The sequence below is a fragment of the Chelmon rostratus genome, chromosome 8 (genome assembly GCF_017976325.1).
Source record: "Chelmon rostratus isolate fCheRos1 chromosome 8, fCheRos1.pri, whole genome shotgun sequence".
In the NCBI taxonomy this organism is placed as follows: Eukaryota; Metazoa; Chordata; class Actinopteri; order Chaetodontiformes; family Chaetodontidae; genus Chelmon; species Chelmon rostratus.
The window spans coordinates 7,127,817-7,155,465 of NC_055665.1; the positions used below are offsets into that span (position 1 = coordinate 7,127,817).

At 43.3% G+C, this 27,649-nt stretch overlaps 2 protein-coding genes across 3 annotated transcripts; one reads left to right on the forward strand and one right to left on the reverse strand.

The window, feature by feature from the left end:
* The first annotated feature begins 1,920 nt into the window (after positions 1-1,920).
* si:dkeyp-97a10.2 lies at positions 1,921-25,768 on the forward strand. The gene is made up of 6 exons (XM_041942721.1): positions 1,921-1,975; positions 20,374-20,430; positions 21,133-21,498; positions 23,547-23,786; positions 25,010-25,109; positions 25,406-25,768. Exons 2-6 carry the CDS (start codon positions 20,379-20,381, stop codon positions 25,464-25,466), a joined length of 819 nt encoding a protein of 272 aa, XP_041798655.1. The 5' UTR covers positions 1,921-1,975; positions 20,374-20,378; the 3' UTR covers positions 25,467-25,768.
* Positions 5,306-17,346, reverse strand: si:dkeyp-97a10.3. 2 transcript variants are annotated; one of them, XM_041942719.1, is made up of 9 exons: positions 17,277-17,346; positions 17,007-17,064; positions 13,294-13,641; positions 11,862-12,128; positions 10,330-10,617; positions 9,865-9,978; positions 9,634-9,689; positions 7,532-9,472; positions 5,306-7,146 (listed from the first exon to the last, which is right to left on the reverse strand). In XM_041942719.1, exons 2-9 carry the CDS (start codon positions 17,044-17,046, stop codon positions 7,117-7,119), a joined length of 3,084 nt encoding a protein of 1,027 aa, XP_041798653.1. In that variant the 5' UTR covers positions 17,047-17,064; positions 17,277-17,346; the 3' UTR covers positions 5,306-7,116. The 2 variants fall into 2 exon arrangements, with proteins under 2 accessions (XP_041798653.1, XP_041798654.1); XM_041942720.1 differs by lacking the exons at positions 17,007-17,064; positions 17,277-17,346 and adding an exon at positions 12,739-12,850 and having other exon boundaries at positions 13,294-13,420.
* Positions 25,769-27,649: the final 1,881 nt, after the last annotated feature.

Genomic DNA, 27,649 nt, shown 5'->3' on the forward strand with positions numbered 1-27,649 from the left:
TCAAAAATATATGATAGTGAGCAATTTTAGATGGGTGAACCCTGCCAAAAAATGTTGTAAATGTCACCGTTAACTCCCCCAAAGGCATGCTTAATGTGAGGTCACATGGTACAGCAGTGGCATTTTGAAGGGCACAGATATTTGAAGGCTCTCTGGGCCACATTTTGCAACATAAAGTAAAATGTAAGCAGAAACATGTCGTCACTCAAAAGGTCTGCAACCAACCTTTGTTTTCATTATCAGTTTTTTTTTTTTTTTTGATTAATCATTGTTTTTGGCATTAAATCCCAAAAACAAATTAAAGCCCATCACAGAATGGCAGAGCCTAAAGTCATGTTAATAAATGACTTAGTGTGGAAATAAACTAATTAAGAATTTTGCAAATGAAATGAAAACCAGCAAAGGCTCGGTGGTCGTTTTTATGTGTGACTAAGCAGTGAATAGATGCTCAAAATTGAGCTTTTCAGCTTGTCAAGTAAAAATTTTCAACTACCACCGCCCCGCCTGAACTCGCAAATGTTTTATCGTACATTTTCGGGGACAATTTCAAAAGCAGCTCCCCTTTATAAGATGTGCTCATGGTGCATGATGCTGCAGCGACAAAGTGCCTCTGGATCCCACTGGGGTATAAATAAAGGTATAAATGTGCTCAAAACTGTCCTTCATCAGCGGATGGAGCTGTTTTCATGAAGAGTGAATACATGAATGAATTAATACTTCATTAATGAGACAAAAGTGTTTCTGTCCAGAAATATACATATAATTCAATGTACGTTTTCAATCATGGCGGGACACGTCAGTGTTTATACACAGCTTGTAAATGCTAAAACAGTGTCACCCTCTTGTTTTGTTTTTATGTTTTTTGAGGATATAACTTTGGAGAGTGTCATAATTAACATATATATATATTTCAATCCATTGTTTTTAAAGCTTTAAGTTTTTTCAGACTATAACTGAGACAATGCAAATAAATTTGAATATACTTGATAATGCAATCAGAAATGTTTAATGAGTTGCTAAAACGGAGATAAATTCATTACGGTTGACAAATCTTTCAATTAAATCCATTCTCAATTGTTCCTGTGGGTGTGAGAGATATATTTAGAATTTGAAAGTAGTCTGCTGAGCCCCAATAAGTAGGGCAACGCATCGGTATCAAAAAACACACATTCACACACACAGGCCAGACTGTATTTAACGAGGGTGCGGCGACGTACACGAGACGCTGACCAATATTATTAGCTGATAATGCGTTACTGGTTAATGTGTTGACATGGATGAGGGCTGAAAATGCACAGAGCACATGGTGCAGGAAGGGCACGAGGCAATAATAAAACAGTGGCATCGCTGTTTTTTATTAGACCCCGTAGTTTATAGTTCTCTGCAGCACGTGAGCTGGCAGAGCAGCATATCAGCAGCTGCAGCTGTGCAGATGGTTGTGCTATAAAACGCCCTGCCTTCAGTATATACGCTATATCTTTGTCATGACGCTTTGATAAGCAAATCCGAGGCATGCCTGCTCTTTCTGCATTGTCCGGGCTTTAACACACCTGCAGAGTGACAGGTTTTCCAAATGTATCCTTAATCTTGCATCTGGATTAGAGTGAAGAAGTTGAATGTGTGCGCTAAACCAGTCAAAGGGAATGAAATCTGTCCAGCGGTGTTACGTCAAATGCAAGTCAGGCTAATAGCAGAGAGTAGCCTGCGTCCTGCAGGGTATTTAAAGAACCGCTGATGGACTTGGGATAAAAGGCATGTGGTCCTCGCTGCAGGCGTGGACAGAAAGCAGTCTAGTCGGGGTCCTCCTGCCTCACCCTGACACTGATAGATAAGGCAACCTCAGTTCAGCCCCTCTCATAATTGCCTGCACAACTAACAGCACACATGACAGTTGATGGTCACTCATCTGAGCTGGTTGTACTTCTCCTGCGGCTGGTTCGCTACCCGATTCATCCGTTGACCTCTGTCACCTCTGGTTGGTATGTTGGGATATTTGAATCTGTTGTTCTTTCAGGTGTGTGGGTTGGTGAACTGGCCTGCAGTGATGTTTGGTGTAATGCAGAGTCTGGCCAAGGCTATGCAGTATACTGGAGTATGTTTTTTATTGCATGCAGAACTATTACTATAGATGAAATAACACTCTCGTCTTCTTACATATGAAAAATTGAATGCAGGAATCAGAAATAGAACACACTCTCAGGGGTTTTGCTGTTACAGCCTCACTTGGACCAGAGTGGTCACTATCTCATGTCAGCAGTCACACTGTTAGTGTTAGCAAACTCACTTCAGACTCAGTTCATTTACTTTACATCAGTATGTTTTAGCATTTACCTTTGCCAGGTAAAAGTCACTTATGGTGGCTGATAATTAGCAAAAGTTACATACAGATAGTCTCACTTTAGATGAAGATCAAACAGAAGTCTAACATCCATCACCCTGTTTTGAGACAGGAGTCTTCTATGTCCTCAGAGAATTGTTAAATGTCTTTATTGAATCTTCATAAGAGTCTGAGGAAGCAGGTGGATGGACAGAGCTGTGAGGACACAATCAGTAGACATAAAAACCCTAAATGCAGCATGAGATTTACCAACGGAAATGATGTACAACAAAAGTCATGAACCCCATTTTGTTAAGTATCCCTCCTCTGACTGTGAGGCTTTCTGTTCTGTTCTTGGCTCACATATATTTTTAATGACTCGTGCATCTGCTCCGTTTTGTACGATCATCTTTCTTTTTTCCTGCTGACTTTGGATTTCTGCTGTAACACACTGGCGTAATTATGAGAACTATCTGCAATGCAGTTCCGAAGACACAGCTCTTTCTTTGGACTTTTAACAGCAGATGTCTGTGCACTCATCTTCTGGCCACTTCTCGTCTGTGGCGTCTACGAACTTCTGTTTACTCTACAGTACTTTGTAGGTGTGAAGTTTAGCGTCGGTGTGACGTCTGTTGGTGCTGCGGTTTCATTTTCAGCCCTTTCACTGCAGTGCATTGTGTTCCTACACTACAGAATCAACGACAAATAGATTTTTTCATTGTTGAATTTTAATACCACAGGGGATATCAAAGATCTCTTGAAAAAGCAGAAAAGGCTTCTCAGGTTTGTATCTGATTTATTTTACTGAGGAATATCAGTGAAGGAGCCCGTCTTTATTTGAAAGAGAAAGCATGCTGGTGATGTGAAACACATCATGATACGCTCAATTGAATCAACAAACGATTACGATAAAACACAAAACTCTTTGAAGTTATTGTGTTTGATATGTATCCCCGAGGGCAGCAGTTCACCTTTAAGCATCTAAAAACAAGCCTGTGACAACTGAGGATTTCCTTGTTGCTGCACACGACTGTGTTTTTTTTTTTTTTCTGTCCTTCCTTTTTGTGTGCTGGTATACAGAGAGGAGTAACTTTGCCTATGGCTTGTTTTTTAATTTCAGCACTCACCATCAAAGTTGCACAGATGGCGAAGGCCTTGAGGAGGAAAAAATGGTGGAAAGTGATCAATAGATAACGTCAACAATGCTCTCACACGGCTCCCCCTTGTGGGACGACGAGGAACGGAGACCATGGCTGCCACAGCTTGAGTGCATGATTTACATTTGAGACACTCCCATGCAGAGCGATTTACAGTTAGTGAACTGTTGGGGATTCACTGTCCTGCTCAAGGACATTTCCTGGATAGATGGCTGTGGCACAGACTGGAGCTATAAATTCAGGGTCGTGCTGTCACGCTCCAAAATGTTGCGTATTTTTGCAGCTGCCCTGGTGTGCAAAGTTTAATCATAAAATTGTTTCATTTCATGTTCCTCTGAGACTCATATTCATGTGACATTTCACTAAAGGGGGTCAGTGCACGGTGGCAGTGGGTCCGTGTCTTGCTCAAGGACACTTTGACAAGGATGGACACATGGCTCTCAAAGGACTTACCGCTTCATTTTTAGTGATGATATAGACTCATGAGGACTATCATCCCTGACCTCTTTCTTTTCCCTGGTGACAGGGCAAAATCGCCATCACTTCCGTGAACAAAAGAAAGGCGGCATCATGACTTTTCATTCACTTGGAGGTGTTGGGTAATTGGACTCAATTCTGCCTGGGACTTATGGTTCCTCCTATGTTATTTCAAACTATAAAATGTCATCAAATCTGCAGAAATATGTGCGCCTGCTGAGCTAGACTGAATTAAAATTAAAATTGGATTAGGATTATATTGGCCATCTTGTGGTATTACGTTTTCCTGTGCAAATCTACCGCAGCCTCCTGAGTAAAATCAACACCGGCTCTCTACACCCTTGAGTCAGGAAAGCTCTCTGCTGCTGTTTGACACACACCAAAACGAGCATTCATCAATACAAAAAATGCCCTATTTGCACACACTGCACTTGAGTTATGTTTGCCTGTAATTTATGCCTCCAAAGGGATGCGTAAACAATTACAATTACTTGCGGCAGTCACAGTAAATCACGGTAAATCAGTGTACTAAAACAACACGAGCAGATTTACATGCAAATTGGCCCAGGGAAGGTGGCCACATCAGCGTTTGAGGTTTACTGTGTTGTGTGTTTCAAGACTACAGAGTGTCTTGTAATTCAGTTGTTTAGGCCATAAACAACACACTTCACTCCAAAGACAGCAGGGACAGTATAGTATACAAAGTACTGCATTTGTAAAAGTGCTCCAAACTTTTCATAAATCAAAGCTTTCATCTGGATCCGGTAGGCAATGCCGTAACCTTTTCTAGTAGCAGGTACTCAAATGCACTCCATCTCCACTCATTACAGTGCTAGACTACCGTGAAGTGTCTCCAATAGTGAGCAGCAGGACTGTTCATCAGAGGTGACGTACAAGTGGGAGCAGGGGATTGGGAGACTGATGAAGCTGTGATCCAAACACACGCTCCGCACCTCCACAACAAGCCGAAGGAACAGATTCATCTGAGGAGAATCAACAACAGTGCTCGGTGTACCCAGGCGCCATGCATAATTAGCACTATAGACACAGTGAGCAGAAATATGCTCACACTGCAAACGGCTCTGTGATCCAGAGGAACACCAGAGGAAACAGGTGCTTTTGTGGTCTGACTTACTGTCAACAGGCACGAGGAGCTATTTTGTACTGAAAATAAAAAGATCCTCCTCCTTTGAAAGTAGAGGCAAAATAAAGCCGTGATTGTGCGTTCTGCTGTGAATAGACTAGACAAGTGACTTCCACTGCGATGGAAACGAGACAAACAATGAGCAGAATTTGAAAGTTCTTTTGGTTTTGTTCAACAGTAGACTTCACCCAGGTTTTATGCAAACACACATAATGACAAAAAAAAAAACCTTTATTATTATTCACAAAGTAAGATCTTGGAACAATTCATAAACCACAAACAATGTACAAATTCTTCCTGAGGAGCAAAGATTAATACTGTGCTTGCAGCATCTCGTATATTCAACATCTGTATGAACTATTTACAAGCATTAATTTTCCCAAAACAACAACTATTTTTTAGTAAAGTAAATCTCTTTACTCCAGATGTTTGGTTGGAGCCAGAAGATCTGCTGTGAAATTTTTCAAGTTAATGTATTTTGAGATTGAGGAATAAGGTTTGTTCTTCTTAATGTCAGCAAGTGAAAAGACAAAAAAACGTGTCTCCATCGCTGAGCTGTTTGTGGTTCTCAGCCAGTTTCGACTGAAGCCATAAACCTTTAAAAACAGGTCGCAAATATATAGTTTCGTGTCAAACGAAGGTTAAGTAATTTCCTGCAACAGCTGGACACTGCAGCGTTTACCAAGTGTTACTCACGCAGAAATAAATAGTGCATTTGTCGGGGACTGTTTTCAGTGGGGGATTAACACACATTTGGGGCTCTAGTAAGAATTTACAGCAGCACAATAAATGTAAAGTAGACACCAATAAACTATAGTGCCCATGTTTGATATCAGTTGGTGCAACAAATAATCAATTTTACAAGCACTCCCCTGAGTTTAAAAAAGGACATTCTAAATCAATAAATACGTAATAACACATAAAAGTAATAATGACATCCCATTGTTTTTAATGTGCTGTCCATGACCCAGTGCCGACAGTGAATTGTTTCAGTGTGCCTTTTCAGCAGAAAGCGCGGCAGCTCGGGTCTTTGTGCTGACCTCGTTCGTGCACGGGTGTGATTATTTTCCGACTCATTTAAGTCGCATAAAATCATTTAATTAATAAGCGCCCACCCATTCGTGGGATCCCCTTCATAGTTAGCTGAGCATTACTTCTGAGCGCCACTGAGGCGAATCCCCTTAATTGAGAGGTGTCATGAGAGGCATCTGTAAACAGAAGACGCAAAATAAATAGTTCCTCGTACATCGACACCACCCCTACGGCTAATTTCGTCTTTCATAAATGTCACTGTTCCCGGGGGACAGGTCCGTCTTGTGCAGAGTCCCTTCTCATTTACTGTCTGTCACTATTAGATCTTTTAAAGTGTCAGATACCCACAGGCAGCCATGCAGGCACCTCAAAAGCATTTTGGCAAGGTGGCGTTGTTTAGTTTTGATGATGAATGGATGAGGGGATGTGAGCTTGGTCAAGAGCTATGGATCACTGAACCTGTCTACTCTGAGCAACCTCTTGGCAAAGCTTGATGCATGACCGGTGCTTCAGAAGTCAAAATAGTACAATACATGTGGGTGATGGTATCAGTGTGTGTGTGTGTGTGTGTGTGTGTGTGTGTGAGAGAGAGAGAGAGAGAGAGAGAGAGAGTGAGAGAGAGAGATGGAGTTGAATGAGGAGCATTTCATATAAAAATCCTTCAGTATAATTTAGCTTATCTAATTTAGTAAAATCTAAAAAGGGGCAGATCAAATCTCCTTCTTTGTGATAACATGTCGTTTCTTTCTAGGAAAGCAGGACTGTATTCTAAAAAGTTAAATTTCAACATCCCCATGGGAGACATGTTCATTTCCTTTATAAAAAAAAACTGATTTTAGGACTGAGAAACCGGGGTATGACAGCTTTTTTGAGTGCAGAACCTTGTGCAGTCAGTCTTGCTTGGTGGTATATTGGATCACATCTGTCAGCTGTTTGTTTGTGTCAGCGGATGCGGGACATTGTGGAGTGTAGTCTGCTGACATCTGTCATCATCTTGGTCTCCCTCTGTGAGCCTGTTGCTGGAAAGACACAACAAGCCCTTCATTGCCAACATGTCATGCAGAAGAAGAGGCAGAACCTCTGACACGCGATGCTACTTCTGAAAACTGCCACAGTGTCACAAACACTCAAGACTAAATACATTTTCATGGCACTGAGAAGGCTGTCAATCGTAAAAATCCAAGTGCTGTCAAGCACCCATCAAGAAGCCCGTACTACAGACAGAAGCACAAACTGTTGGGGAGACAGTGCAGGTAGAGGCAGGTCTATAATACTGCACACATGCAAGTGAACAGGAAGTGCGACATGATGTGACAGCTGTAATGTGCTGGAAATCTGTGATACCAATGAACATATGGCATCTGCTGGCTGCAGTTTCAAACTGTCATGCTGTGTCTCACTCACCTGCCGTGGGTGGGTGAAGTGGGCAGGTTGCCCGTGGCCGCGGGCGTGGGCCTGAGCATGCCTGTGTGCACTGACATGCATGTGGCCATTCCCAGGATGGTGAAGACGGTTGCCGGGCATCGTGGCAGGGTGGTGCTGCACGTTGGAACGCTGTTGCACTTGTAGGCGTCGTTGAGCCACCGGTATGTTAACAGGAGGCCTGGGCGGCTGAGGACCTCTAGTTGGGGATTTGTGCTGGGTTTCCTTCTTGGGGAGGGTCTGGAACTGTGCGAGGGGGATAACAGGAGGAGGAGTCGGTCGGTGCTGAGCCCCAGCAGCGGGAGCTTGCGCCTGCGGTCCGGGGTGGAGCAGGGCAGCACGGGTCTGTTGTTTCCGATTCTGAAATGTTTGAGCCCCCTCGGTGTGGGCTTTAAGTGCAGCCTGGGTTAGGTGACTGGGATTAGGCTGGGCAGAAGAGTTCGGGACTGGAGCAGAGCCTCCTTGGCGAGGTTGACTGGCACCCTGTATGACAGGCTGTGTCTGTGTGCCCGGACCTAGCGGTGGTTTTTGGATCGGTGCTGCTCTATGTTGCTGGGCCATGTGTGCCTGTGGAAGGTGATTAGGATCAGCCAAAGCTCTTGTATCTGCTCCCTGCAGAGCAGTCACTTCCTGTTGTGTCAGGGGTCCTTGTGACACAGCAGAGCGGCCTGCAGAGGCCTGCTGGCTCATGAGAGGCCTTGCCCGGGGGTTATTGCTGTGTGTGGTTTCCTGCCTGGGGGCGGTCTGGCTGACAGGCGAGCCTCTGATGTCTCGCTGAGCCCTCTCCCTTTGTGTGCGGGGGCTTCTCTGTGTGTGGTGTGTAGCCGCAAGCTGTGTTACATCGCCAGTGTTTGGGACTCGAAGATCAGCCGAACGACTCCGCGTCTGTCTGTCCACTGATGGTGCATCTTGCCTGGGTGGAGCTCTGCCTCGCGAAGCGGTTTGGCTCTGATGTGGAGGCCGAGATCTGTCTCGTGCTCTTTCCCCTCGCAGGGGGGGATGGGTAGTGTAGTCTGTAGAGTCAGAGGTGTACTCAGGTAATGTCTGTCCTCTTTGAAGCGTGCCCACAGGATACGCCGGCGTCCCTCTGAGGCGATCCCACGGCATCTGTCGACGGGAGGAGCTGACAGCGGTATCACGTCCACCTGAGTTTCTGTCAGACCTGCTACGAGGGTCTGGCTCCTGCTGGTACGTCTGCGTGTTGGCGTTTCGCTGAGAAGCGTTATTACTGTTATAGTGCGTGTGTCCAGTCGGGATAAGTGCAGGTTGATCTCGTTGACCTGCTTCCGTGTGACCGTTCAGCCGGGGGTCACTACGATAGGACTGCCCACTTTGCATTCTGGGATTTGAGTCCCCTGTGTGTACCAAGTCTTGTTGGGTTTGTGAGCCGTTATTATTGGCTGTATTAATAAGAGGAAATGAGCTGTGTTGCTGAGTCTGTTGGCCATTGGTCGCGTATGAGTTAAGGTTGACGTGAATGGTGGGCATTTGCGCATTGTTGTTTTGCTGGGCAGTCTGTGGCAGCGCGTTGAGGCTGAGGTGGACCGCCGGCGGCTGGGCGCCGCCCTGGGCAGTGCCGGCCTGTATGAGAATGTCCGGATTTCGCTGCTGTGTGTTTGGGAGCGTGTTTGCATTCTGTGCATCAGTGTGTGTGAAGGCCGGGTTGTCAATGCCATTGTGTGGGTATGAATTGGCGTTCTGAATAGAATTATGTAGGAGTCTATTTGTGTGGGCACGACCATTGTGCTGGTGTGTGTCGGAGTTATGCGGGCCGTTCGGCGGCAGTGTCTGTGGGTTGTCATGGTTTTCACGCGGGGCTGTGTATAAGCGGTCAGGGTGGCGCGTGTGTGTGTTCAAGTGATAGAGGGGGGGATGGGGACCTTGGCCCAAATCCCTTGGACCATTAGGTTGTGGATCTGGAGGCTTAATGGGAGCAGATGAAAAATGAGGGAAGGGAGAGAAGAGACAGCAAAAGAAAGATGGAATGAGGAGCTTAATTTGTGAAAAGCCCTTTAGCACCATCACATGGACAAGATAAACACAAAATCAATAGTGAATCGTATGTAAACTTGACTGTGGCTTACTATAGGCCTGGGATTTGGGTTGGTCTTCGGCACAGTATCCCTTTGTCTCTGCTGTGCTGTAATAATAGAATATATATATATATATCACTTGAGTGCAAGAAAACTATTGTTGCCTCAGCGATTGTATAGTACACACTGACATAAAGATCATGTCACAGTGTGTTTGTGTCAGTATTATACACAATGAAAAGTGGACAAACACAATGTCTATGATCGCACACACAGACTTACCCCTCCTCCTTCGCGTAAGGAAGACAATGAGCAAGATGAGGAGCACGATTATTATGATCAGCAGCAAACAGCCAATCACAATCCCCACCACTTCCCCTACATTAAGACACGTGTCTGAAACGGAAAGAATGGTGTCAAAGGGGGAGAATTAATAAAGATAATGAGTCTGGAGCTCAGACGGACAAGAGGAGGGAGCGAGGGGAAGAGGAGAGGAGGGGAAGGCTCTAAAAAAGGATGATGAAGTAATAGCAGGGAGAGAGAGACAGGGAGAGAAAGAAATGAAAATAAAGGGAGGAGGAAGTATGTGTGAAAGTCACTGAATGACTTTGACCACATTCTCACCAGATCAATCTCCCAGGATACTTTCTGTCCCTCTCCTGTCGCGAAGACAGATACAGGGACGGAGTCCAAAACCAACCGTCATCATTATCAGTCTCGGAGAGGTCAGCGTCCACCATAACTCACCTACGATGGCCAAGTCTGTCCCCTGCTCCGACGTGCCTCCAGTAATGCTGTTTCTGGCCGTGCAGACGTAGCGGCCGCTCTCATTGGTTGAGAAGGTCTGGAGGCTGAGCACCCCGCTGTCCGGCTGTCCGGATGCGACCGGCTGTCCGTCACGTTGCCATGAGAAGAGGGCAGGGGGCAGTGAGTCAGACATGCAGGTGAGACGCACCGTCTGTCCCACCAACACATCCCCTCCCCCGACACACTCTTTCGGGGCGTCCTTGGTCAGCACGGGGGTGTCAGGGCCATCTGGTTTGGTGATGATCAGAGGACATCGTTATCAGCATCAAAAACATTTGGTTCACAAGTAAAACAAGGAAAGAAGCTGACTCAAATGCACAGATTATATATTCTGCTTATAGGCTTATCGTTTTACCAGGTTTGGGTTTAAGTCCTCCTCTGGCTAGAACATTTTGATGAGCCCTCTTTGGCCTTGTTAGCATATTATTCAGCTAATGAAGGAGCTGTGCACTTTCTGCTTGGATGTTAAATCTGAAATCACGACGGCTGTCACCTCCCGAATCAACATGTCTCTCAACAAATCCCGTTCACAGTAGAATCTGATTGGCAGGCGAGGGGCATTGTGCATCTAAAATCCTGCACAGAGGCTGAAGACAGTCCTGCAGAATGAGGAGATGCTTCCCAGATAAGACTGCAGCCTGCAGCTCAACACAGTCTGGTGTTAAGTAACCATTGGACAAAGCCAAGCTAAATGTATGCCCCCACGCCCAGTCTTTATGCTAAGCTAAGATAACTGTCTGCAAGTTTCAGCTTCATATTTATATTTTTAGATATTTAATTATTCATTCAATTAATTTATTAAGCAAAAAGGCCAAGTATTTGCTGATTCTAGCTTCTCAGGTGCAGCTTTTTTCCATTTAAATCAAATGTCACCTTAGCCTCCGGGATAGTGTGAGGGGTACACTTCACTGTTTTCTGATCACATAGGCTGAGCAATTAATTGAAAAAAATATCTAAGAAATGAATCAATAATGAAAATAACTGTCAGTTGCACCTCCAGTTTTATGAGCCTCAATCAGAATGCAGGACTGCAACAGCCTCTGCGATTGTGTTATCACAGTCTTCACACTATATGAACAAATTAGAGTCTGGGACGAACACTTCTGTGGCCACAGGAAGTGGTGGCTGAAAATGAACAGGCCTTACATTTTTGGTATGCACAGCCCCCGTCTGATTATAACACCCATAATCTGATGTTTTTCATCTGGGTAAAGAAGCCTCTGTTTGATGTTGGAGGACAACGAGTCATTTTAGTATGCTGCTGGGATGATCCGGGGTGTTGCAATATTACTGCGAGACTGTCACAGAAATAAGGATATGATCAAGACAAAGCTAGATGCAGTGCAATAAGCTTACGGGTGAACGTCCTGCGCAATCCAAGTGCAATTCAGCACACTGTATGCAGCGCAGTGTGGATAACAGATAAGCCACAGCATATTAACTGCCATTTGTCTTGGTCATCGCAAACTCACAGTAGACGGTGAGCTTCTGTGTGGCTGTTTGGGCGCTGACGGGGTTGCTGACGGTACACGTGTACTCCCCGGCATCCCCCCGTCTGGCTGGGTTGATGACCAGAGAGCCACCGGAGATGGTGATCCTGGAGTCGGCGGTGATGGTTGCGCCTCCTTTGCCCCACTGGACTGTAATCTCTGTCCCAGCAGTCCACGTACACCTCAGAGACACATTTTTCCCCTCCATCGCTATCGTGGGAACAAACAGACTCACCCCGGCCACCGCATCTACGGGGAGAGAAAAATATATTTTACAACAGAGCTGCAAAAGCAAAATGACCCAGGAAAGGTTTCTAAAAGGCGCTATTACTATAGGTATGGAGCATTAGAGTACGAGAGAGCTCACTTCAAAAGTTGAAGTGACAGAACAATAGAGGGCAGTTTTATGTTTCTGTCGAGGATAATTTGCTGTAATCAAAGCAAGTGAGAGCTGAGAAGGGACAGGATTCAGACAGAGGCACAGATGGTGAATAAGGGGGCAGACGGTATGAGTGGTAGCCTAGATGCCTCTTGGCGGGCAGCCTAAGTTAAATAATTGGAGAGGGAAAAGAGGGGGCGTTCGGACTGAGGAGGTTGTGACTAAGAGAGAACCAGAGCAGCGGCAGCAAACAAACAAAAACATTCAGGCGACTACCAAACAGCTCTAATCACTTGCATTTTTGCACACTTTCCACTCGCCTGTGACTCAGGAGAAGCATTTTGTGCTTTTGGGGGGATTTTTAGCTGCCTCTCGTTTCCACAGTAAGCTATGCGAGAAAGTAGGAGGGTGTGAGTCGCCCTCAAGGACGCGAGATGTTCCCTGACATGAACGAGCTGTTGTGAGTTTGGCGGATGTGACCTTTCAGCAATGACAGACTAGCGCTTCTACCAGCTTGGTGACCCCACCACCCCATTAGCGCCGATGGTAGGAGGGGCGGGGAAGACGTCATCCCTCCGGCGTGGGCTGATGACTGAAAATAAAGAGAGACACTCAGCTGTTCAGGCTCCATTACTGTACTGAATATAAATGAATGCAAATGCTGTATGTGCTGTATGTAACAGTGACGCTACATTTAGACTGCTACAATATCAAACATCTAAGAGCATGAGCACTGCATATCAAATGAGTTTTAATTAGCATAAAGCCCTCAGCCACCAGCGCCATCCCCTCCTCCTTTTTCATTAATTTTACCTCGCCTACTACGGGTCACTAATTTCATTATACCTCCCAGACTAATTCTCTTACTCCCAAAATCCTCCCTCTTCTCTCTTAACTCCCTTCTGTTCCTCCTTAACATTATCGCTTCCCTCAAAAACCTCCCTCTCCTGCACACTTCACCACCCCTCCCACCTTCACTTCCCTACTCTTCTTCTTCCTTAAGTGAACTCACAGGTGCGCCTCTTTATCTCTTACCGAACACCCTCAGCTGTATTGATCTGGAGTTAGGGTCGAGGCCTGTTGTAGCCAGGGGGGTCACTTCCACCGTGTAGTTCCCCGCATCCCGGAGCTGGGCGCCCCCGATTCGGAGCTGGGTCGCAGAGATGGTGACCCTGCCCTGGAACTGGGGCAGCGGGTTAATCACTGGTGCTCCTCCGACCCACAGACCCAGAGTGGCTCCTTTGTACTGCCATGTCATGGACAGGACCTGGGACACCGTCAGCACCGTGAACACTATCTCGGTTCCAGTTTGAACCAGCACCGGGTCTGTCTGGAACTGGATCTGCACCTGGTCCTGAGCCAGCACACTGGCAGAGAGCAGGACTAAACAGAAAATAAAAGGAGAGTACATTTACTCAAGTGCAATTTGTAAAAGTACAATGTTGAGCCACTTGTATTTCCATTTTTTGTTTATACTTCTTCTTCACTTCAATTCAGAGGGAAATATTGCATTTTCTACTCTTCTTTGCAGTCAGGATTATTACTTATACTTTGAAGATTAAGATCTTACATTAAAAAAGTGATAAGTGTATAGTTATTGATGGTGGAAGGAGGGTCAAGGAAAAATATTTGTAGCTCTGGCGAGGGCCAAGGCACAGAAACGTCACAAAAGTGCAATTTCCCCTTTAAACTTCTCAGATTTTTCATTGAAATAACGATTCAAGGCCCAAAAGGTAAAATTAGCAGCTACTCCATAACAATATTATGAGTCTGCAGCAATGCTAGCAGTTCATTGGCTGTTTGAGCTAAATGTTAATATCAGCATGCTAACATACTCAAAGTGAAAATGCTAGCATGCTGGAAGGAAGTAGGCATAATGTTTACCACATTTTGTATGTAGATTGTATGAGATTGTGGCCCTCGCTAAAAAGCTAAGAGTACACTGAAGTGATCAGAAATGCAATCCATCCAACAGATGTTGAAATCCGTATTTCAGTCTGCACCAAAGTGGTGGACAAACCCAACGACCAACAGACCAGCAGTGCCATCACAAGAGAGATGCTGCCAGCATGGCCAAAAACATGTGATGAGCTTATGAAGTATGATATACTGTTAAAGATCAAACTCGTTCCCAACCTTTTTAGATGGTGGCCCCTCACAAAAAGCAGTGGCAAGCTGGGGCTGTGTTTGACATTTCTCTGCTAAATCAGATGGTTGCATATAAATAACTGAGACCCAGAGAGATCAAATTCCCTCATTTCACACGAGGAAGTGTACAAATTGGTGTATTAATTAATGATTTTGCAATCAATACATGCATGATCACAACACCCAGATTTATTTTGTGACCTGTTGGAGGGGGACTTGCAAATGTATATAAAGCAGTTAAAAGTGGCTACACATGGCTAAAACTCAGTTCTTTTTTACGATTTAAGTACATTTTGCTGATAATACAATTTTATAATAATAGTACACACATACATTTTAAAACTAATGTATTTGTACTTTAACTTAAGCAAAAGATGTGATCACCTCTTACACCACTGCAGAGAACAAAATCTATAGATACACACAGGCTGGGCTCGGGGGGGTAAAAACCCATTAGCAAGGTACACACTCTTTTCTCCCTCATAGATTTCACGCCATGTTTTTTGGATTGTAAGTGATCCTAAGCTAAACATCTATTTTGTGTTTTTGTTAGCCTGACTTAACGTAAGCCCAAAGTCAAAATCATATTTGCTGTCTCTCTTCTCAAGAATCAGTGGTGCATGGGCAATTTTTCAAAAAACAACGTTGTAAAGAAGCATTGATTTTACACATTCAGGCGTTTAAGCGTTGTAGGCCGTTTGTTCATTTGTGAGTGAGGATGGAAAAAAGTCTGTGTTTTTGTGTGTGGCTGCCGGTCCTCCCTCTTGTTTGTGTTCATACTACAGACTCAGACAGGGAAACTCAGGCTGAATTTCCAATGCCCTTTTACTGGCATATAAAGCTACCACGCAAGAGCGATCTGGCCAATGAATTATGGTGAATCAAATCAATATGGTCTTGATCAGTCTCGCTGGACTGCCTTTACATGGTTTTCAAAGGGGAGCAGAGCATAAAACGACAGGAGCCAACAGCGAGCTGGATCCCAGGTTCCCACACTTTATTCTTAAAGACAACAAAAGTGCTTCAGTGCCCGATTAAAATTATCAGTGGCCGTGTTGTACTTTTTTTAGTTGCTTTTTCAGTAGAGACGGAAAGATAAAGAGTTATGAGTCAGAGGTGAGAAACACCCATGAGTGACGCAGCACAGTATCGATGATGGGTTGTGTTTACAAGGCAAGAACACAAGAGCAGTTCAAATAAGTATGACAGAGTCGTATTTAACCATTTAACTAATATGAAACTATGAAAGTGATTTAGTTGCTGAGACAATAAATGGCAGAGAGCCCAGAGGTCGTGCCAACAACCACAGACATTAACTGGCAGCCAGAAAAGTTTTTACTGTCTGTTGCTCAGCTTTGTGGGTCTATCACTGTTCTAGCAATCTATTTCTTCAATTTCTAACCACTGTTTCTGGAAATGTAAAATGAACCACTCCCTTTGCACACATCCACCAAACCGCAGGCATTAAAATAGAGAATGAAAAAGCTTTTATAAACTGTGTAGGTTGAATCGCTAATTCTTTATATCAATTGCCGATAGATAGCAGCAAAATTAATCTCTAATTACACGAGAGCGTCGCTGATTATTACTTTAATTATTATCTTTCATGCATGAACAACAACCCTTAGTGAACGAATTAAAATATCATTTACATTCTTCATGCTAATTTTCTGTGTTCACGTTGCTGCAGCAGCACAAATACCTAAAGTGGATCTTTTCTGCTTCATCTTATTCATTTTCACGCATCCAACACCGTGTTATACCAGGGCAAAGACGAACGACCGGTAAACCTGGGTGGGAAAGTTGATACCACACAGAGGCACAGAGGAAAAAGCCACATCAGGCTTTAGAGAACAGACAGCAGCTGCTGGTAGGATCAAATCATAGCTAGTTTTGGTCTTTTCATGGAATTTGTTGACAATAATGAAAATGTTGATTATTATCAGACTAATTTTGAGAACTGTGCATGATATACCTATTAGAAGATCAATTTTTATAGAATTATGAGGCCTGTTACACAAAAATCAAAGTGTAAAAACTTGTGTTATTATCTTGTTTGTATATTTATGTCATTTTGTTCATTTTCATCCTTTTATTACAAAGTTGTTATAGGTGAGCCCGGTGATTTTTGTCACTAAAAGCAGGCTAAACCAGGGTAAACAGTAACAATTCTTTTAAAGTCACACTTTCATGAACAACAGTTAAGCATCTGTATTGACAGTCAGGCAAAACAACCACGTAGCTTATATTGTATTCAAAAAAGAGCAGAATACGAAATAGCATAGCCTATAGAAACAATAACCTCCCAGTGACTATGAATCAGCTGGAGCTCAGATGTAGGAGCCTGGGAGGGGGGCCGTGAATGCACCACGTCACTCTGTCGTCAGGGCGCAGACGGAATGCAGCCGCGCAGGTTTAAGAGCAGTTATGGCGAACTTTCTGCTTGAAATGCAATTGTTTCATATACGTGCTTGGAATACCACACCTTCTCTGTCCTGACCTGGATTTTTTCCACACAATACAACTACCGATACTCTGTTTTCAGAGACATTTGTGAGCTGTTTGGACGGTACGTTGGAACAGGTGGAGAACTGTTTTACCTGCCAGCGACAGCCTGATAAGGAGCAAAGGTTGTCTCATGTCGTCAGTCAGGCCGCTCTGCAGAGAGATTACAGTCTTTAGTATTCAAAATTACTTTTGTATGACGCCTTTTAACATTTTTCACCATTTTTTAAACAGAATTTCTCCAATAAAGGCTGCGCATGAGCCCAGTTATTATTAAAAGTGCTGATTCAATTCAGATTATTCTGGACAAACACAAACATTCCGTCCTGAGCGGCGATAAGAGGAATTAGCTTTCTGAAACTCACCAAAGTACTTTCCCCTTGTTCTCATGTTCATTTTTGTGCTGGAATAAAGTTCCGTTTCGGTGTGTTTGCTATCAACTGAGTATACTTCCTGTTTCTCCTCTGTTACCTGTCAAGGACGCACCTGTTTTCTTAAAGAGCCCGCAGTCATTTATCCGCAGCAGACCAAACCAGTGGAGGAAAGTAACTAAGATCCACTCCAAGAAAGATTTGAGGTACATTTCAGAGGAAAATATTATGTTTTATTCCACTGCTTTCACTTATTTTACAAGTTGCTACAACAGTAAAATGCTGCTTACGCACTGATGCATCAGCCTAAAAATGTGATCTATATCAATATAGATGATAATACAAATGTAGGCTAATATATATCGGTCACAGGGCTCGTTTTTGTGCAGAGGGAGTACTATTACTTTGTTACTTCAGGTTGTATTTGCTGATATACTTTTACTGAATAAGGTTTTGAATGCAAGACTTTTACCTGTAATGGAGTATTTTTACATTATTGTGCTGGTACTTTTCCTCAAGTAAAGGCTCTGAATACTTATAATGCTAATACTTTACATAGTGTTGGTATTTTCATCAATAAAAGTACATCACATCACAAGATGATAATGTGGTTTGCATGATTTTTCATTTATGTGTAGAAATGTTGCTGAGTGAAAAGTATAAATAGTAAAGTAAAACCAAATAAAGTAGTAAAAGTACCTCAAAGCTGTATGTAAGCACAGTGCAGCACTTGAATAAATGTGCTTTGTTTCTTTCCACTGTTGTTTAATGATGACATCAAGTATTGAGGAGCAAATGCCAAAAAGTAAAGTATTAGATAATTTTACACTCCACATACTACAAAGACACGTTCAAAGAGCATCAGAGAATATAAAGGTTGTGCATTTTAACTTGCTTTTTCCTTTATATTTTTCAAAGGGCAGTGCTGGTAGTTAAGTAGACACCATATCACATTTCAGATGATATAATTATTTGGTTTTCTCAACCTGGTAATTGTTTTCCTTTTAACATTCATGACTGAAGGTCATTTTTATTTGTCCTGATTGCAGTATCACACGGCAGCTGAGATCTGAAGTGTTTGATGAAATTATACGAGGTAGCAACGTCTTTGTGCGTTCAATTCTTTGCTTAATTATGCAATGACATGGATTAATGTGAAGCAAAACCAGACATAAATGATTTTGCACATGGAACCGGAGGCATGGGACGACGTCTGCTGCAGAAAACGAGGCTGAAGCGAGGGCAAAGTGTTGCTGGTTTTCAGCTGATGTATCAGTGCCACCCACTGGTTAATTCCAGCTAACAGCACTATTCTGTAGACAAAGAACTGAGTGGGAGCCACAGCTGTGATTCCCATGATTATTCATAAACTCTCTGCAAATACAAATGGATTTATAATCAGTTTAAAATCACTCGTTAAATCTGTGCCCCAGGATGCATTTCATGAAGTGAGGAACTGCAGCGCTAAACCCTGAATAAGTGATGTCATTATGTTTCATTGCTCTAGTAGTGTAAAAGATGTGCGTAGCTGACAAAACAAGCTCATCTCGAGGTCTATTTAGTAGCTTTTCTGGAGCTTTTGATCAAACTACTGCGTCTAGCTTGTTTCAGAGAATTCTTACAACCAGCTGAGGTTTAAATTCTCATTTATATGTGTGAGAAAAGGCCAGAATACGACCTTAATTTTAATGTGACTCCACTAAATCTGCAACCGGTTTATTGTCTGTGAAGTCTGAATGTAAGGTTTTTTCCTCCAATTTCACAGACACTGCTGAACTTTCCCAGGGGAACGAGAAGAAAACCGCCGGCATTCCCCTTTATGTGCTGGAAGGTGTTTGTCAGTTGCATGTGGGAGGAAATTATTGAAAAAATAAATAAATAAGAATGGAGTAATTCATGTATTACCTCCTCTTTACAATGCAAAGCCAAGACAATGTATTGTGTCTGCAGGGCAAATAGTGTTTATGCTGGATAAGAAGCCTGCAGTACAAAGCCTATTTCATAAGACTGAGTTCCAACATTGTCACTGAGTTTCCCTTCAAAAGAATACCACCGCATTTTATCTGTGTTTGCAAACAGTGGCGTGAACATCCAAATCGAACATGTTTTGTTGTAGTGCAAGCGTGTCTTTTGTCACATGCCAGAGGAGGAGGGGGGGCGCTGGCAATAAGACAGGGTGCCTTTACAATGGAAAGTTCACTTATTTAAAGCACAATGTAGAGAGAAGTCTTTAGTGTACAGGAAAGAGGGGGAGTCAGGGGGAGGAAGCTGCTTGAAAACAAGGTGACGCCTACAGTACGTGATTCACTGACTGGACCTGACAAGCAGAGAAAAGGGAAAAGAAACGTTTAGCTTCTCATCCGTTTGACGGCGTTTGCAGAAACAGCTGTAGATCTAGGAACTGTCGTCTTTAAACAGAGTCATGCTCAGAATGAAATGGCAACTGCTTTGAAGATATTGTTTTATTCTGGGCCGTAAATCTGCTCGCAGAGTGCATTGCGCTGCACCTTAACCCCTGAGAAAGTGAACAGAAGCGTGGCTCGACTGCATTGTTTGTCTCAACTTTGGACAGGTAGGTGAATGCTACTCAAGGGGAGGGGGTGGGGGGGTGTTTGATGTGGGTAAAGTCGAGGTAAAAAGTGAGCTAATGGGGATTCCAGGTTATATTTAATGCATGCAGGTTGGGCTGTGTTGTTGCACTGCTATCAGCGTTTCCTCTCTGTGCTTTTGTTGTAGCAGCTGTGCTTGAGGGGGTTCATTTTTAGTTTTGGCATTAGACCCGACCCTGTTTTGTTCCAAGTTCTGAGTCTAGTGCAGTCTGCGGTGCCAATGCTGCTGTTCTTTGGATACTTCACAATTAAATCGAGAAAAAAAAGAATACCCTAAACATTTGGATTGCTTTTTTTTTTTTTTTAATAGAGGGACATGTTTCTTTAATTGGTTTTGCTCTCATTTTAATTTCACACATCCAGAGGTGGTGTTATTATTCTTGCTGTAGTGGCACCCCTGCTGCATAAGTGCAGAGGAAATGGTGTTCTGCTGCTGAGGTCACGGACAAATTCCCCTCTCTGCTCTCTGTCTGTATCAGCAGGTGTTATGGATCTCCACTGTTTCCCGTGCTGGGGAGTTGCCCTGCTGCTTCTTTCGAGTAAGGCTTTTTTTGTTGTTTTTTTTTGTTGTCACCACCATCCGAATGATTTCTGTTTAAAAACCGGCTTGAACATGCGGAAAGAAAACAAACAAGACGTCCTTATGTTTCCCTGTGTGCAAGATAAGACAGCACCGTTCTTTTATTCTCAGAGAACACAAAGAAAGATCACAGCAGCCGTTCGCTGCTCATCCCGACACAAACGCAAAAGAACGCTTGTAAACTGACTTTTGCATTAATGCCCACACTTGCATTATTTTCATCTCCTCCTTCCTTTGCCTATCAAGCTAAGAGGCATGATTAATACTCCTTGTGGTGAATGCATGGAGGCTTACCAGGTCCACTTCAGCTTTGACACAGATTTTAGGATACTGATGTGGTTTGATGGATATCACATTAGGCATGGCTGTCACGTGCCATAAATCATTGCTTGACATTGTTTGACAGGAAGCAGCTATACATATTCATAAAATACAGGCTGAGGATGGAGGTGAAGTATTATGTCATTGTTTGTTTCATTAGCTTCCCGTTCTGCCCAAACAATGCAAACCGTCCAAGAGCCAAGAGGTCAGCACTGATGAATATGAAACACTGCAGGTCATACTGGTCATCTGAATATGAATACAAACTATATGAGGCAAGTCGAAGTTGAAGCACCATTCTGATGAGCATGCACTAACAAATGGTCCAATCTCTCCCCAGTGCCATGCGGGCACCAGTGTTTGTCAGTGCACATCCTCAACATGGAGCCCGTGTACGTAATCCCCGGATCCAGCCTGGTTCTGAAAGCTCGGATCGAGCAGGGACCCCTGGAGGAGGTCTCCATGATAACCTGGGAACGGGAGTCCGAGACCGGAGTTGATCCTGAGAGAGTGACGCTGGCCACGTGCGTCGGCACGGGCCTCAAGTGCACCGGTGCGAGGCCGAATGTCCGCGTGAATGCGGAGCAGCCGGGGACGACCCTTCAGATTAATGAATACAGCACCGCCGACAGCGGCGTGTACGCTGTGACTCTGACGGATCACACAGGGGCCGAGACCACTGCACACTGCATCGTCAGGATATATGGTACAGTATGATATGTTAAATCTTTAGTTACAAATTGCTGGAACAATTGGTTGATCAATGGATTAAATAGCAGAGAATGTACTACACTCTCAGTCGATCCCGGGGCCGCTGTGTAGCGCCAACCCTGCCCGAGAAATTATGTTTATATACGACTCATTTGCATTTACAATTAGGTTGTGCTGACAAACAAAATCACTGCCTGGATTATATTCAGACTCAACGTTCGTCCGAGTGAATGAAGCTTTCTCTGACATTAATCAAGTGCTATCAGTGAATAAACATAACCATAAAAACTTGAATAATGCTGTAGTCACTACAAGCGGATAGAGATTTGCAAGTTTGCCTGTTCTGGCAGAGGACAAATGAAATGCACCGTCAGTAAATACACAGCATCAACATTTTTGCAACTTCCCCAGAAAGTTAATTAACAACATTTTCTCATTATGTTAATACAAAATGTAATTCAGTTGGCAATAGAAACTACTTTTCTGTTTCCAGTAATTCTGTCCTCTAGGCCCTAAAAAAACCTGCACAAATCCAAATCTAGAACCCCATTCCAAAAACAGTTGGGATGCTGCGTAAACTATATACTTTATACTCAATTGAAAATAGCACAAATACAATATATTTAATGTTTTCTTCATCAGCTTCATTGATTTTTGTAAATATCTCCTTATTCTGAATTTGATGCAGCAACACGTTTCAAACATGTTGGGACAGGAGCAACAAAAGACTGGGAAAATTGTGGAACGCTCCAAAAACACCTGTTTGGAACATTCCACAGGTAAACAGGTTGATTGGTAACAGGTGAAAGTATCATGATTGGGTATGAAAGGAGCATCCTGGATCGGCTCAGTCGCTCACAAGCGAGGATGGAGCGAGGTTCTCCACTTTGTGAACACATGATGGGATAAAGGATGTTACAACATGGACTTAGGAACACTTTGTAAATACAGTTTGTTTACAAATGATTCTGCCATTGACATTTTCCTCAGCTGGAGTTTACCCAGATGTTGTGGAATTGCAGATCTTCAATTTTCTGTTGTTCAGTTAAGATTCAGCGTTAATTTTTAACACTGGAAACAAGATCTATCAAATGCCTTGAATAGCTGTTTGACTTTTTTCAAAGTAACACTGAAGTGAGCTCAGTGAAATCAGTGATTTACATTTGTGCTTTTTCTCTGATAGGCTAAACAACTGAATAGTTGCAAAAAATAAGATGGTTGCGGGTAAAGGCTAATACAAATAACCATTAGTTGCAGCCCTGATAATAAATAATCATGTCTCCTAAATCTATAGGCAAGAAAAAGGTCACAAGGTTAGAAAGATCAGTGGATGTTTATGGCTGTTAGAGGCTTCCAGTGTGGAGACGTGAACATAACATTTTCTCACAGAGGCAGTTTATGTCGACATTTGGTCTTATATAAATCTCAGAGCAACGATATGAAAGCGAAATATTTCTGTGTCCTGGCCTTTCTAGTGTTAAGTCCAACAGCTCCCAACAGTGCAGCCTAATGAATGTGTTTTAATTTCACGCCAGTGTGCATTGTTTCTTCCTGATAGCGGATGTCTCATTTTAACAAAACGCTTTAAATTAAAATTTGCCTCGAGGCTTTGCTATCTGGGTCTCCCCTTTTGTTTTCAGCTCCTCTCCGGATGATTCCGGTCTCGTCGTAGCTTTCTGGTTTTGTGTCAAAGCTTCTTTGCGTTTTACTCTCATCCGTCTGCTCTAACAGTATCAATTCATCAGCTCCACTCTGCTCTACATCTGCTCTCGCGGCTTCCAGGGTTTTCCATCATCCCATTCCCCGACATTATGCCTCACTCGCCGGCCTCATTATTGTCTCTGAAACTGAGCCAGTTTCTCCTGACAGCATTAAACGTCTCATGATTCTTTGTGTTAGACCCTCTTGGACGGCCGTGTGCCATTATTCTTATTTTACAACAGATAGACGCCCACGGCTGAGCACCTCACGTCTCCTCCTTTCTATCCAGCTCCGAGCTTTCACCTCCATCCTTATCGCCGCTTCTCATTCGTATCCTCACAGAGGCGGTGCACCACGTCTCAGTCAGCATCAACGTGTCTCACTCCTCGCTGGTGTGTGGGGAGGCCTGGGGGACAGACCCACACTTCAGCTGGCTCTATGAGAGAGTCGCCATCACCAAGACTGTGGGAAGTGTCTCCAAAGACGGGACGACGTTGCTTGTGACCATGACTCCATTCTGTGGCCACTTCACCTGCGTGGTCAGCAACAAGCTGGGCTACAGTTCCGCCACCTACACCGCAGGTGCCTCGTCCTTCTATACCAAACGAATAACACTGTTCTTAGAGTACAGTTTGCAGTAATAAAGTAGATTTATTTGCCTTATTCAAAGCTGCACTAATCAGTGTTTTTATGCATATTTCAGCACATTGTTTTGGTTTTACAGCCCACACCTTCACTGTTTTGCTTTACTCTCACAGTTTCATAATCGTGTTGTTTGCAGCAGCAGGCAACACATTGTACGCTACCTTGCCAACACCAAACACCGACACAAAACGTTAGCGGCTAGCTGGTGAACACAGTGGAGCATTTAGCAGCTGAACAGCCACAGATTTCCCTCAGGAGCTGGTGGAGAACAAAACAGAGCTAGTTCACGTTCGCCAGGTGGCCAAAGATACGACTCTAAATGGATGCTGATGTTGCTCCGTGTTTGCTGGATGTGTGACAGCTTCTTCTATGTGAAAATCTTTTTGTTCTCATCTTGTATTCCAGAGTTAAATCTAGTGACAGTTTTTCCATACAAAAACATGATCAACCTACAAAATGCATGCAAGTCACATGTTGTTATGGATTAAACTAACCAACCACCCTTTGAAAGGGGACGTTCTGCAGTCATGCCTAATGAGATGGTAGATAGATAGAAGACATTCTTGACTTCAGTTAACAAATGCAAGCCTTTGACCTGTGAAGTCTCTCGCACTGCTCTGTTGCTATGTTTACTTACATAAAAAAAAGACCCGAATGCTTCCTTCACCAAGGAGAGATCATGAGACCATCTTAATGTTTAATCTTTACTGGTCTAATCTCGCTGTGCCTATTAACGTTTTATTTAAGCTCAGCTCACTGTGTCGTGTCATGGATATCCAGAAATCAGGCTCCCGTATACGGTGCCCTGTGTCTGTCGTGAGCTGTGTCCTGATTGCACTTTGTTCTGTGTATTGTATCACTGGTGGTGTTTCAGTGATAAAGGATTTTCCACAGTGCGATCAATAAATCACTACCGCCACTACTGCTACTGCTGCAGCTAAACAGGCGAGACAAATGTAATTCTTCGTATCTGCCAGGCGGCGTGATGATCCGAAGACAGGCAGGGTATTTTAGGATTCCTCCTGTTAGCTCTTGCTGTTCCAGTCCGTTTAGCAACTGCACAGATGTATTGCAGGGGACCTTTTTGGCCTTTTAGGGCAGCCATGTCAGATGACGTGTGTTTTTTTCCCCTCATTGGGTGTCTTTTTCCTCGTTGACAGCACCATGTGAGAAAGAGGGCAGAGGGACAACAGCTGCTGTGGTGTGTCTCGTCCTCCTCCTGCTGCTGTTTGGGGGAGTGCTGGCATTTCTGCTGTGGAGGTACAGTAATGCACATACACACTGGCAGGCGCAGGCACAAATCTCATTTCAGGCTATGCTCTGGTGATAAAGCCATAGACACTGGTAGTAGCTGCTTTAAAAGGACAAAAAAAGGGAACAAAATGAAAACAACAAAATGCAACGTAGTTAGTGTCCTCCCACATGAGAAGTGACGCACACAAGGCATGACAGGCCGGTGTGTGTCTGCTGACAACACAATTGTCACGTTAAGTCGAGCCAGTGCACGGTTTGTCGCTGCTGTTTGATCTGAGTTGGACACTTGGCTCTCTTTCCAGGAGACACAGGCACAGCAGCAGAGGAGAGAGGCTGCACGAACATTTGGATGACACCATCTAAAAAAGGTCTCAGATACACTTCTATTACTCAGAGGTCTCAGAGAGGAGAACAGGAAATGGACTGGAACTTCCTGTCCTGTGAGCAGTATGACCTTACGCTGCATTGGAACAATGTGAAGAGCGAACTGCTTGCTGGCGAAGAAAAATATATCTAAAAATGGATATACAGCCTGAAGTGCCAGCAATGTTTTACACTTCCTCCTGCTGGGCTGCACTTTACACTGTGTATTCAATAGAGTAATCGGTTTGTATCAGCTGTGTATTGTATGAAATGTAATGTACTGCCTTCATAATAAAAATACTCCACTGAATGTGACAAGACTCAGCGATTCAGCACTTTTGAAAGACAGTTTCAGTTTGAAAACTGTTTTGACAACGTGTTCATTTTTCATCAGGATTGTAATCCCGAATATCCTTTTTCTCATCTACTACCAGATGTTGGATTAGTCCGATGCGTCGCTATGAAACACTTTCGATAAATGCTGAAGTGGGAGTTTCGAATAGCAAATTCAACGGCACGGATGAGAAATCAGAAGAAGATGAAATGTGAGCGAGCTGGAGCATATTGCAAAAATGAATTAGTATAAAAATATAGAGCAGCTTTCAAACCAGTCGCGTTGTCCCTCATAATAGGAATATCCATGCATTCTTATAACATAGGAAGTACTAGTACTAGTAGTAGTTCACAGTACTTAGATGATTGTAGCAGGAACACATGAGCCTCAGACAGCTTGTATAATAACTGCCAGCTTTGTTAGCACTTAACTCTCAAGAAAACAGCTATAATAAAGAGAACCTATAGAATTTCAAAAAGGGCATCAGGAAATCAGAAAGGTGTCACAACTAGTCGTTGTTTCGTCACAGATCTGATGAAACTGTGGATTTACCAATTTCAGTTCAAAACCCTCCCTGCTTCTGTGTGTGTACAGCTTCCATTTATCAGCCACTCAAAGCTTCTCCAGGGCTTCAAGCTGCACATTTTCTTTTTCAGAATAACCGAGACTATTTTAAAATACTTGCATTAAAGATTTAGGGATTATATAAACATGTAGAATTTAGGGTCAACTGAAATGACAGAAACTACGAGGTTACAAAATCCTCACAACAACCGCAAACTGGTGAGTTGCCACTCACCAGTTTGACGCCACAGGAGTCGAGGGTCGACTCCTACAATGTCATTTATTCGCAAAAGCATCATAGCTAATAAATAGTTATTGAGTGAGCTCTTTACAGCCTCTTCTACCATTAAGTAGAATGAGACACAACAGAAAGTTGATGATCCCAATTTGATGCTATTACAGCACACAAGAATGGCTTACAGGCAGGCATGATGGCTCATTCTGCTTAGAAGGAGCAGGACTATTGATACATTGACAGTGAGAGGGACCAAATCGGTTTGTGTGCTAGTCTCACTTCGACAGTGAGCGGCATGCAGGCGTGGTGCTTTGTCCGTAGCGGTTGCTACTAGCAACTGAATGTTCAGATGAAACCAGCTACTCAGCAGAATAATTTTTTCATTACCTTTCCCCCCAAGGCATATTTATAATGTGTGAGTAGACATGTTAAATCCAACTGATGCAGTCCATGACACAATCTTTGACATTGCAAGTAATTTGCTATTACAGATCTTGATTTAGAGGGTGTTGTGTTATGGACTGTATGTTAAAAGGTCAGGGTTTATACCATATTTGTTGACTTGACAAGAGATCAAAGTGGCTAAACACGTCAATTCTCATAGAAATGTTCAGAAAAATAGCATTTCTTTTAATTTTCTGTATTTCTTTTTGTCTCTCTTGGGATGCCAGTGAACGTAACCAAGTCTGCATAATTCAGTAATGGACAAAAAATGCATATGGCACATAAAAGTATACATAACACCTACAAGAGCTGAAATTTAAAACTAAAATTATTTACTGGAGAACATTTCTTAATGTTTAGGTCTTTCATACACTATCATAATACTTTTGGTGAACTCAGGTGTCTGTTTGCATTGATCAGATGTGCCTAAAAATGAGCCTTGATATGTTCTGGTATAAGTTCATATGGTCCTGAATCACTGTGGAAGCAGCTTTGGTGATTTCAGGACCACATTTGATCTTCTGTTTTAATATCGGTTTTGTTTTGTTTGGGGTTTTTTTTCCCTTATTGTTGAAGTTTGTGTTAATCCAAAAAACTGCAAACTGT

Bases quoted from the DNA above. Each gene is read 5' to 3' on its own strand.
- si:dkeyp-97a10.2 (XM_041942721.1), top strand. From the start codon at position 20,379: ATGGATCTCCACTGTTTCCCGTGCTGGGGAGTTGCCCTGCTGCTTCTT. The intron at 20,431-21,132 runs GTAAGGCTTTTT...ATCTCTCCCCAG, and splicing joins TGCCCTGCTGCTTCTTTCGA to TGCCATGCGGGCACCAGTGT. The intron at 25,110-25,405 runs GTACAGTAATGC...CTCTCTTTCCAG, and splicing joins CTGGCATTTCTGCTGTGGAG to GAGACACAGGCACAGCAGCA.
- si:dkeyp-97a10.3 (XM_041942719.1), bottom strand. From the start codon at position 17,046: ATGAGACAACCTTTGCTCCTTATCAGGCTGTCGCTGGCAG. The intron at 13,642-17,006 runs GTAAAACAGTTC...TTTTCTGTTTAG, and splicing joins TATCAGGCTGTCGCTGGCAG to TCCTGCTCTCTGCCAGTGTG. The intron at 9,690-9,864 runs GTAAGTCTGTGT...CTATTATTACAG, and splicing joins CCTTACGCGAAGGAGGAGGG to CACAGCAGAGACAAAGGGAT.